This window comes from Geotrypetes seraphini, chromosome 12, assembly GCF_902459505.1.
Source record: "Geotrypetes seraphini chromosome 12, aGeoSer1.1, whole genome shotgun sequence".
NCBI lineage: Eukaryota > Metazoa > Chordata > Amphibia > Gymnophiona > Dermophiidae > Geotrypetes > Geotrypetes seraphini.
In genome coordinates, this window is record NC_047095.1 from 36899692 (window position 1) to 36912238 (window position 12547).

The window sequence follows — 12547 nt, forward strand, 5'->3', positions numbered from 1 at the left end:
TTCCCATAAATGTCAAATAACTGTAAAAGATGCGGTATGGTGACCTCGGGTCGTCCTACATATAAAAGAATATCATCTGCAAAAAGCGCTACACGGTGGTCCACCCCATCCCGCAAGAAGCCAACCAGGGTAGGATGGTGTCTAATAGCCAGAGCTAGAGGTTCTATAGACACAGCAAATAATAAGGGCGAGAGCGGGCATCCCTGCCTAGTCCCACGATAAATAGAAAAAAAATCAGTATAAGATTGGTTGATCCGTAGGCAGGCCCGTGGGGCAGCATTATGTTATGTTATATTATTAAATCCTGGGTGGTAAAGTCCCATGCTATATTGTGTTAAGCCCAGATATTACAGTACATTAGTAAAAGGGCCTCTGAAAAGAAAGGACACAGATTTTACCCTAGTTAGAGAAAATCAAGAACACAAATATATAAATCATGTTATATTCACTCTCAATATAAAGTATTCCCATTAAATATTAGAAAATATGGACATGGAAAGGATTTTATCACTTTTTTTTGTTCAAGTGATTAACCTCCCCTTTTACAAAACCGTACTGCACTTTTTAGCCCCAGCTACGGCGGTAACAACTCTGACGCTCATGGGAATTCTATGAGCATCGGAGCTGTTACCGCTGTGACCAGTGATAAAAATGCCAGCACGGTTTTGTAAAAAGAGGGGGGGGGGGCGCATAAATGTAATTTCAGTTAAAAAAAAAAAACTACTGATGTAAAAATAAAGTAATAAACGCATGGGGGATGAGGAATGATGTGAAAATCATATGTATCAAAGCCTCTAATCTTTATTTGTCCAATTAAAATTGAATCAAGTAAAAATATCTTTAACGTAGAATACAATCAGACATGAAAAGGGTTGAAGGCAATGATTTTGGTGTGTGAATACTAAACATCATTCGGCTTTATAAAACTTCTATCTTTAAAAAAAAACACATTTCAAAATATATATATATATCTCTTTGGTGTAAAACTGGGTATTTCATCCAAAAATTATCATTAATAATTTACATTTACAATCATATGTATTCACATCAAATAAGAAATTAATATTATCCAACAGATTAAACATCCTTAAAATCTTCCCTGCTTTACATCCCCTATGGCTCCCCACACGTCAAAAACAAACTCATCTGGAAATCCAAAATCTCCAAGAGTTTCATCAAATGCCACAGCCAACTCATCTGGATTCTTCTTTTCTCTCCCAGCTTCTACCATGGTTGCAGCTGAAAAACAAAGACCAGTACCATAAGGGAAATGAAATAGCAACAGGACTGTGAAAAAAAAAAACGGTCTACACCAATTTCTCACATACAGCAATTGTGAAGCACAAGATAGGTCTTAAATTACCATGCTGCCTTTTACTAGTTTCTCTTCATAAATTTAGCAGATACAGTGGAACCTTGGTTTACGAGCATAATTCGTTCCAGAAGCATGCTCATAAACCAAATTGCTCATATATCAAACCGAGTTTCCCCATAGGAAGTAAGGGAAACTCGCTTGATTCGTTTCACACCTCCCCCCCCCCCGAGGCCACCAGCGATGCTCCCCCCTTCCCGAGAACCGGTATCACTCTGCCCCGCCCGTGAACACCCCCCCTGAATACCAGCATCGCTCCCCCTCGAACTGGCATTGCCCCTCCCCCGCTCGCGGGGAATGCCGGATCACGAGGGGGTGCGTTCGCAAGCGGGGGGGCGATGTTGGTTCGCAGGGGGGGGGCTCGCAAATCGAGTCAATGCTCGGTTTGCGAGGCACGATTTGCGAGAAGGTTTTGCTCATCTTGCAAAACACTCGCAAACTGTGTTACTCGCAAACCGAGGTTTGACTGTACAGTGGTGCCTCACACAACGAACTTAATTCGTTCCAGGAGCAAGTTTGTTATGCGAAAAGTTCGTTATGTGAAACGTGTTAAGCGCAGTGACTAACGACTGCCTGCAGTGCCTGCGCGGAAGGATGCAATACATCGGCAGCGATCGTGGAAGCTCGGGTGACTTCGTTGTGTGAAACGAATTTCGTTGTATGAATCATGACATGAAGTTCGTTGTGTGCAGCGTTCGCTGTGCGAGGCGTTCTTTATGCGAGGCACCACTGTATTTAATAGGCCAGAATCACAAATTTAAAAAGGTCCAAATTTATTTGCTGCAATTCATAGACATTTAATATTAAGGCCCTCTTTTACAAAGGTGCACTAAGCGTTTTAGCACAGATTTCGCACTCAATGAATTAATGCGTGTGCTAACTGCTAACACGTCCATAGGATAGCCATGCAGACGTTAGCATTTAACGGGTGTAATGTGTGATATTTAGCACACGCTAAAAAGAATAGCGCTCCTTTGTAAAAGAGGAGTGTTATCCAAAATCTTCATGAATTATAGCAAATAAAGGGGCCTTTTTAATAAGATACAGTAAGCACTAAAGTGTGCTTACTGCAGCTTAAAATGGAGTACCAAGGAGCATGCTGAGGCATCACACAATACTTTAGACATGTGCGAGTATACACCACTGGCATGCTAAATAATAAAATTACTGTAATTTTTTTTTTAACAGCCTGAGCGTGTCTAGGGGGGGTGGAGAGAGGCTCTATAACCACTTAGTGCAGCTACATTACCACATTCTTAGTGTGGGAACCCTTACTGTCTACAAAATAGGTGGTGGCAAGTGTTCACATGCTAATGACCACATTATTGCATTGCCATGAAATAAGAAAATGAAAAAAGTTAGCTATTTTCCATAGAAAAGACCCATGTAAGGATACCCTACAGGCCACTTTAGCTCAGTAAAAGGACTCTTTATCTTCGATTTTGGTCTGCTATTCATACTCCACCTTCAGACTGTTGCACATGAAGACTTTAGTCTTTTTTTGTTGGAAATGTAATGACCGCAATACTAACAAAAAACAGATTTCCCACATACGCATGGAAAGCAGAAGTTCTAATTAGATAAAATACCAGGCATTAAATTCTGAAGCACTATTTTCCTTCGGCAGGAAATTAATTTATAAAAAAAAAGAATATGGAAGAAAACTGACCATGGGGAGTCGTCACAACACTTGAGTTCTTGGCTATGTTGATTTTGTTGATATCCTCATTCTTTTCAATTTACAGCCCTCACTCTGGGTTTTCCTCTCAAACACATTTAGATCGGCATCCTGAGTATTGTCCAGTTTTGAAGGTCAGACAAGCAAATTTTAAAAAATGATGTAGGCAGAGTAAAGGCTACTAAAATGATGTACAGTCTGCATCAAAAGCCTTATGAAATTTAAGTCTTGTTTCATAAGGCTTTTGATGCAGACTGTACATCATTTACTCTGCCTACATCATTTTTTAAAAATTTGCATGTCTGACCTTCAAAACTGGACAATACTCGATGAGACCTCACTGACTCCTACAAATACATCACCATCCCCTTTCTGTAGTGGTTATACTCATTTCTATTCATCTGCCTATCACTGTCTTTTCATACTTTTTTGTAACCCTGACATTAGTTCTCTCTCACTCACTGCATTCCAGGATTTTACCCCATTTTCTTCCTAACTTGCACTGTACTCAAATATAGAAATGTGAGTCATCAAATCTAAAATTCAATTCTATCACTACCTTGGATTTTTGTACTGAAGGTGAATGACCATACTTTTTTTTTTAACTGAACTGCCGAGTTCTTGACCATTTCTCATTTGGCTATTCCATCAAGATGACCAATTTTCTTTTGTATATCTTATTTTATCTGCAAAAAGACACACCTTTCCTATTAACTCCTCTGCAGTATCAATTATGAGAATAGTAAACAGAACATGCCTCAGACGTGAGCTCTTAATTTAGACAGTTCATTAGAGGTTGTGTATAACTTGTAAATTACAAACTAAGGCTTCAGTATAATGCTCAAGGTCTAAAATCCAGCTAGTTAATTAGGTTTCTAGAAAGAGAAAGTAACAAGGTCCAGATTCACTAAAGAAAGGCTGTTGGCCAATTCCTGGCCAATTTTAAAACAGCGATTGATTCACTATCAAGTTTGCATGCAAATCATTTGCATGCAAACTCCCGACTCAAAAGCGATTGAGTTGGGGCTTCTGCCGGGCAGATATTTTTCTTATATTACACATGCAAAATAACTGCTCGATTAAAAAAAAAAAATTTTAAAGCCCCCCCCAGACAAAGTGTCCCTTCCCTCCCCGAACCCCACAAAATGCCCAAAAATGCCTCCCCCCCAACACAGCCTTGCCGAAGAAAAAGGGATGCCAACTCCCTCCTGCCATCGGCACGCCCCCCCCAAAATATAGCAGGAGGGATGCAGACTCCCTCCTGCCATCAGGCCCAGTTCCCCCAAGAAACAAAACCAAACCAAACTTCCCGACGCTGCCCGCCCACCCCACTCCTCCCCGCGCACAAGCGAATGAAGATGGCAGGAGGGATGCCAACTCTCTCCTGCCATCGCAAACTCCCACCACCACCATCGGCCAGGCCGGACCCCGCTTGGCCTGGCCCACCCCCCTCCCCATGCCTTTAAAAAGTTGGGAGCAGGAGGGGTGCTTAGTCTCTCCTGCTCCAGGCCTCCAACAATGATGAACTACGGCCTTAGGCCCCGCCCCAGTGCACCATGATTGGTGATTTACGAGAAATGACTGCAGCCAATCAGGGAGCGGCGCTGGACCAGGCAGGAAGTGCAAAGGTCGCGTTCCTGCGTTGTGCACCTCTCTGCAATGAGAAAGACAGCTGTCCAGCAGGAGACCGTGCTGGACCACCGCCAGATAAAAAAAGGTACCAGGGAGCAGGGGGGGGGGGGATATGCAGTGTATTCGCTCCATAAGACGCAATCACTTTTTCACCCCCTTTTTTGGGGTGGAAAAAGTGCATTTTATGGAGCAAACAATATGGTAATTGTGAGATAGGTGCCTATCTTCTTAGGCACAATTCTACAAAGAGGCATCTGTTGGCACTTAACACCAAAGTAGGTGTGTTTAAGAGTGGAGAAAGACTTAGGCGCCGCTAGGCACGATTCTCTAAAGGACTTAGGCACCTATAATGTAGGCCTTTAAAACCCTGACCTACATTACAGGCGCCTAAATTTTAAATTACACGTCGCTAAGTGCAATTCTGTAACGGATGCCTAAGTATGACTGACATGCAATAGGTGCCTAACTTTAGACGCCTATCTTTTTATGCGCCAATTACAGAATCTGGCCTTATGTGCATAGCAATTTATGGGTCCTTTTATTAAGGTGTGCTAACCGATTTAGCACGCGCTAAAGCTACCATGTTTGTTCTATATGTTATATTCCACTTGTTTAAAAATTTAAATAAAAATATTTGAAATCAAAAAAGAATGGATGCCTTAGTATTTAGCACGTGCTAAATCGGTTAGCACGCCTTAATAAAAGGACCCCATAATTTGTTGCAAGGTTCTATATAATTGCAGAGAGTTAATACTTTGGGGGGGAGCATTCAAAAAAACTTATTATTGCAATGTTTATTTTCATCTATAACTGATTAATATTTTTCTCTTTTTGCAAATTCTTTGGGCTCCTTTTACAAAGGTGCGCTGGCGTTCTTAGCACACGAACAAGATTAGCGCACGCTAGTCGAAAAACTACCGCCTGCTTAAAAGGAGGCGGTAGCGCCTAGCGTGCGCTAAAACCGCTAGCGCACCTCTGTATTTCCCATTTAAGCAAAAAGTCAGACAAATAGGTTAGGATAGATGAAAACTGAAGAACACACAATTGACTCAATTTTCTATAAAGCATACACATAAACCTGTGATAGTAGTTCTCGATCCAATCCTATGGGCATACCCATCCAGTTGGGTTTTCAAGTTATCTACAATGAATACGCATGACAGAGATCCTTAAAACCTGACTGGCTAGTTATGTCCTTATAGCTAAGAAGTTAAAAATAGTAAATGCATAAATAATAGACATGCTAAATGCATAATATCTATTTTCAAGCGTTTCGTTTCTTTCTTTGGAAAGAGGTCTTTTGAAAATAGGGCCCAACCTAGCTATTATTAATTATAAAATATAACAACAAAAACAAAAGAATATTACCTAGTTCAATGTCTCTTATTCCCATGTAAGCCTCAAGAAGGTCATCCACTTTTTTAATTGCTTTTTCTTCAAGTTCTGAGGGCTGAATTTTAATAAATCATGATTATTCATTTAAAATGAAGAGATTCTCTAATCATCATTATCAAGAAACATATAAATAGATAAGAATTCCAAAAGCACTGGTCATCAATTTAACAGTATCATTTTTAACAGTTGCTTATGAACACATTACAACCTGATTCTAAAACAGATTCTCTCTGGTTTACCTTTGCAAACACTAAAACAGACTCTTATGTAATGTTTCTTCTTGAATGTATGCTGGGACTCGGCGAGAACTGACTGCACCCATTCTGAAAGTGGGGCAGGCCCAGGCACCAGTGCAGACAGCATTCTACTGCTGGCCCATACACCGCTGGCCCACCAGGCTTAAGGGGCACTTAAAAAGGTACTGTGGGGCGGGGAGTGTTTTAAAGGAAGGGCTGGTGGGCAGGCGTGTTTTAAAAGGGCATGCGGCCGTGCCATGTTTAAAATAGTAGTACCATGGGGGGGGGGGGGGAGAGAGGAAAGCATTGTTAGTCAGCTGGGATGGATCCCTCCTGTCCCAGCCTACCACTAGACCACCAGAGGTGAGGGGGGTGGTAGGTTACAGGCCAGGGAAGGGGGGATAGGGTACAGAGCCTGGCAGGGAAGGGGGGTCAGGGTGCAGAGCCTGGCAAGGAGTGTGGGGTTGGGTGCAGAGCCTGGCAGGTAGTGAGGGAGGCTGGGTGCACAATTTGGTTCATAATGTTTTTTTCTTGTTTTCCTCCTCTAAATCTGGGGTGCGTCTTATGGAGCGAAAAATACGGTACTTTGTGAAATGCCTATTGAAAATCCAAATACATAAGTTATGTACATATCACCGGAACTTTGGCACACACATTAATGTCAGCTCTATGAGTGCTTGTACCTAACTTATCGATGCATTTTTCATGATTATGCTAATAAGGTATTCACATTCTTTTATGGAACAGACTCCTATCAGGTGCCTTCTGAGCATCTACTGTACATATAAGGGCCGAGTTAAAAAATTGCTCCCTTAGTACATTTCCAGTAACTGCAAGCATTGTGCATGTCCCATCTCCACCCATAATCTGCCTAGGTAGCACAGGATTTTTAGAACGCTGGATGTTGGTAATGTACGGTATCTGTTACCATGGGCCTGTGCCAACAGCACGTGCTAAATCCCAAGCTGTTTACTGTTCAATAAACATACCCCTAGTCTAATTATGTGGCAAGGAAGTGCCAAAATGTTACTTTATCAGTTTAAATGCCCCAGTTGCCGTGACTAGATCACAGTCCAAATAGCCACTAAAGAAACATACCATTTGTTCCACAGTGGCAGGACCTTTTGATCGCAATCGCAGAGTTTCTCTTCCAGAAGAAATGTTGCCATCTGCTAATTTTCCGCCTTTTGATCGTGGCTCAATCATTTCTACAAAGAAATGTACAATAAGGCTCAAATTCTCTAAAGTGAACTGTAAATTAGGCGTCAGTAGGCATCCTACTGCTGCCTATTTTAAATTGTCTTAATTGGTGTTACTGCACTGATTAATTGACCAGGTTATTTAAAACTAATTAAAAGGTGATAAAAAAAAAATAGGCATTCAGAGGCGCTTGCAAAAATGGACACCATAATTACATTAATAGAGACGCCCAATAGCACATAAAGTCAAAATAGATGTGGTTTAGGCCGGAATTAACCTTAGGTGCCATTAGGTGTCTCTATAGATGCAATTCTCATCAAAGGTAGGTGCCGGAAATGAAGGCCTACAAAACCCTGGCCCACACTTCCGGTGCCTACCTTTGATGTTAATCGTGATTCTGCAAACGGCGCCACAGCATGATTGACACTGGCCCTAAATGTATTATTATTTATTTATTTAAAAAAATTATATACCCTCTCCTTTGTATACCATCTCAATTGTCATTTTGCAATACCATCGTAAAATATTTGATCCCAGTTAAGAGCAAGGAAACAGCAATACTTTCACTGCCTTCCCTACACTGCAAGCCCAACTCCTCCCGCCTAGGTTCATCAGGCAACTTATTCCATGCCAACACAGTTCTTATCCTAAATGTCCTCATTCTTCATACCATCATATATTATTATTTTGATTTTCCCCAAAGAATATGGCTACAGGTTCGTTAGATAGATTGTGAGCCCACCGGGACAGATAGGGAACATGCTTGAGTACCTGATTGTAAAAACTGCTTAGATAACCTTGATAAGCGGTATATCAAATCCTAATAAATTTGAAACTTGAACCCTAGATATATTTAGTTTACCCATCATCTCTTTACTATTTTAAGCTGAAGGCAGTAGTGACATTCCCTGCCGATTATTACTTTGACTTTATTCCTCTTACAACTTGCTTTATAACTTTTATTTACATATTATAACAAGATTTATTCCGAAATTCTGACTACTTTGAGCTTTTCCGAGTTTATTAGCATCACACCATTTAACCCAGACTAGCCCATCAAGTCCTCCTTTGTGGTCCAATTGTGATACCTCAAGCAGTACTACCCAGATTCTTCAAAATCCTACTTATCAATAGGCCCTATAAACTTCCTTGTATGGTCTGGGCCAGTCTGGTAGCCAATGTCATAAAGCAAGTGTCCTGTTTGATTTCCATACCAGCTGGGGGTGTGGGACGATGCAGAGATAGTGTTTGCAGCCTTAAGGGCGATTCTGAGTGAATGCATTCCATCGCTGCAATGTTTAGATCAAGGGTAAAGTGTAGTTGGTAGAGGGTGGGGACAAAAAAAAAAAAGCAGGACAAAAACAAATCCTGGGTCCTTCCGGTCCTCCCAAAGAGATACTATAGTAAGGTCTTTATCAAGTCCAGCTTGCAGAAAAGCAAGAATCACCGAGATCAGAGTCAAATATGGGTTCACCTGGTCCTGTGCACACCAGTGATGGAAAGTATTCCATGCCTTATCATAAGCAGAAACTGTGGACCTGGGTTAGCCAATGTTGGAAATAGAATACTGGGCTTGATGGACCTTCGGTCTGTCCCAGTATGGCAATTATGTTCTTATGGACGACTTCTTAGACTTGAGAAGAATGTCAATAACCTTTGCGTTCTAAGGCTGCACGCTGAAGTTTCAAGTTTATTATAGATTAGATTAATCGCTTATTCAAAATTCTAAGCGATGTACAAAGGAGTAAAATAATAAATTACAATTATCAAGGGGAAACAAACCATAGCCATACCGCAAGAGCAAAGCCGGACCCTGTGTAAGCAGGTCTGGATGGGTGTTCAGCTGAAGGCTGCGACCCTTGCGGAGACACATCAGATCTACGTACCATGATCTGCGAGGCCAATCTGGAGCCACCAGAATGACTTGGCCCAGATGGGCCATGATTTATTTATTTAATTAAATATTTATAACCCACATATCCAACAATTCTAAGCGGGTAATAGCATTACATACATAATAAAATAGAACTGAAACAAACAATACACATACACCAAACAGCATACCATCATCAGAATAAAATCAAAACCTAAACCCCTGACCCTATAAAAGGGTAAAGGGGATGGGACTTGATATACTGCTTTTTCCAGTGCAATAAGTGAGACATTTTAGATAGATGGGTAGTGTCCCTATGGCCGCTTGCCACCTCTGCTGTACTTCACTGTGCTCTCTAGCTCCACCTACAGTTTTTTTCTTCTGCACACGTGCCAGCAGGAGTTTGTTGTTCTGTTCCCTCCTTTATTATAAAGATTTACAGATGAACAGATTACATGCTTCTGTTCATCAGATGTAATATATTACCACCCATTCTGTGAGAAGTTTCTTTTTTTTCCCCTTTTTAAACTATCATATCCAGGAAAGCTGCACCACAAAAATGTATTTAATTTGTGTATGCGCTCTGAAATCACTAAAGGAGACCAATGTTCCACAGACAGTTAAATAAGAAGCCCTAGAATGGTACTGATATAAACAATTTATGTACTTATAGTAGAAATGAACAAGAACACTCATCTTACAGTTTATATTATAAAGGAACAAGATAGCCCTAAACCAAAAGCCTGAACCCCAGGTATGTACAGTTACTTAGGAGACCTGCAAACTATGGGGCTCATAATCAAAGTTTTAAAATATCCAAAACAACCCACCCAAGTCAGCACTTTGACATTCTAATAGATAGGTTGTCCAAGTGCCGATAACCAAACTGACTTTCTGTAAGTGTAGTGGGATTTCTTATGCCTCTGAATGCCGCAATGCGCTGGGAGTTGAAAGGGGCATATCTTGAGGAGTGGTCAGGCCGCGGCCTATATATGGGGAAATACGGTACACCAAACGGAATCTCACTAAAACTTGTATGCCACCACGAATATTACTTGAATAACTACCACATCCTCCAACAACAATACACCTACCTGCAAAAAAAACAACAACATTTTACCTCTGTTATGCCTATCTATATAGAAAATGCTGCAATTTAAACCACTTCTAGTTGCTGTTGTAGCAGCCATGGTACACTGGTCTGAAAGTTTCCACATGCTGTCCCCAGTAACTCCAACATCTCTTTCTTTGATGTTTTCTGGCTATAGTCTTTTGTTATGGAGATAAAATGTTTTCAGGTTAACCATATCGTTTCAATCTGGAAGGGATTTGAATAGACCTGTTATTTTTTTCCAAGTCTGTTATTCCTGCAGCACTCTCCAGTGGGAGAAAGATCTTATTAGTCACGATTACAAAGGCATGAGGTAAATAATTAGCAGCACGGCTACAGTATCATATAGGGGTTGATATTCAAAGTGATTTTAAACAGCCAGGAGAGGCTTCTGGCTGTTTTAAATTGCTTGTCCAGGACTAACTATGGATGGTCAGGGGTAGAGAATGACACGGTGACTAATCTGCAGCTAGCCATGGGTAACCTGCAGGAACGGGGTGGGTGGGCGTGGTGGGGAAGACTGGTTGCTGTGGGTACGGGCCATTCACTGCCCTGTGGAATGGTGAATGGACTTGTCCCTGCAGTGAAGTATCTGTCACAAGTTGCCTCCTTGCCCTCCTCAGCATGATCGCGCATCTAGCAGCCCCATCTCGCCACCACGGATTCAGCAGCAGTCCAGCAGCCCCACTCGCTCCTACCCTCCCTATTGCCGGTCCAACAGCCCCCCACCCTTATGCCCTCTCTCCCTCACAAAAACAAAGAAACCTGTGATTGCAACTCCTTGGTCAACCCCTTTATGCCTCCTGGGGCAGGCATACCAGCCTGTTGGAACGGAAGCGTCCTGCATGCGTGACACAGGGCTGCTCCTTCTTGCTGCTGAGTCCCTCCTTCCGATGTAATTTCCGTCCGGAAGTTACAACGGAAGGAGGGACTTGGCGGTAAGAAGGTTACGGTCCGAGCAGCCCTGCGTACAGGAAGCTGCTGTTCCGACAGGCTAGTATGCCTGCCTCTGGAGGCACGAAGGGGCTGACCAAGGAGTTGCACTTGCAGGTTTGTTTGGGGTTTCTTTTGCCGTCCGCCTTTGGGAAGGAGGGTGTGAAGGTTAGGGTGGTGTTGGAACAGCGAGAGGGAGGGAGGGGGCTGCTGGACTTGTGAGGGGGTGGGCTGCTGCTGCACCCATGAAGGGGGGAGGGAGTTGCTTGGACTGCTGGATGTGACCGGCTGGAGCTGAAGGGAAGGGATACAGTTGCTGGATCTAGTATAGGGATTGGGGGGAAGGGAAACAGGTGCTAGGCCCATGTGGTAGGTGGAGTGGAGCTGAAGGGAAGGGAGAGGTGTCAGCCAGATCCACACCAGGACGCTGAAGGCAGGAGATAGAGGTATTAGACCAATGGGAAGGGAGCTAAAGGGAAGGAAGCTAGAGGGAAGGAAGAGAGGTACAGGATCTGCAGGGAGGAAGAGAGAGAAGGAAAGGGAAAGAGAAAAGCTGAACCAAGGAGATAAAGGAAGAGTGAGTGAAATATTGAACATAGTGGAGGGAGGGAGGAAAGAGAGAGTGCGAGAGACGCGGAAAAGTGCCTATATTCAGAACTTAGGGAGGGGGGGACAATTCATCAAGCGGCTCTAACCAATTTAGCACATTCTATATGCTAAGACGCCCATTATATTCCTATAGGTGTCTTAACGTTTAGCACGCACTAAATAGGTTAATGCCCCATGATAAATTCCCCCCTTAACTCCATAAGGTAAGCACATAAAGCAGTTCTATCTTTATGCAATTTACCTTATGTGGTTAAGTTGTTGAATATTGCTTTGACTTTATTACTCTCACAACTTGCTTTATAACTTTTAAAGTGCAGGACACAGCTTTTATTCACATATTATAACAAGCGTTAAGTGTTAGTCGGCTGCATATGCCTGGATGTTCAGTGCCAATGCCTGGACATTTATTTATTTATTTATTTATTTTATTTAATCATTTATTTAGCTCGTCCTCCTAAAGGAGCCCAGAATGGGTTACAAGAGTACATTCACAGTGTAAGCAGAATAA

The 12547-nt window shown here is 42.2% G+C and overlaps 1 protein-coding gene across 3 annotated transcripts in view; it reads right to left on the bottom strand.

Annotated features, from left to right (window-relative positions):
- Nucleotides 1-781: 781 nt before the first annotated feature.
- Nucleotides 782-12547, bottom strand: part of GIPC2 (GIPC PDZ domain containing family member 2) — a 29359-nt gene continuing 17593 nt past the window's right edge. For all 3 annotated transcript variants that reach the window (XM_033916018.1, XM_033916019.1, XM_033916020.1), the window contains exons 4-6: nt 7412-7521; nt 6051-6132; nt 782-1239 (exon numbers count right to left, since the gene is read on the bottom strand). In XM_033916018.1, the coding sequence (XP_033771909.1) occupies nt 1088-1239; nt 6051-6132; nt 7412-7521 (344 nt within the window). In that variant the 3' untranslated portion in view covers nt 782-1087. The remainder of the gene's footprint in view (nt 1240-6050; nt 6133-7411; nt 7522-12547) is intronic.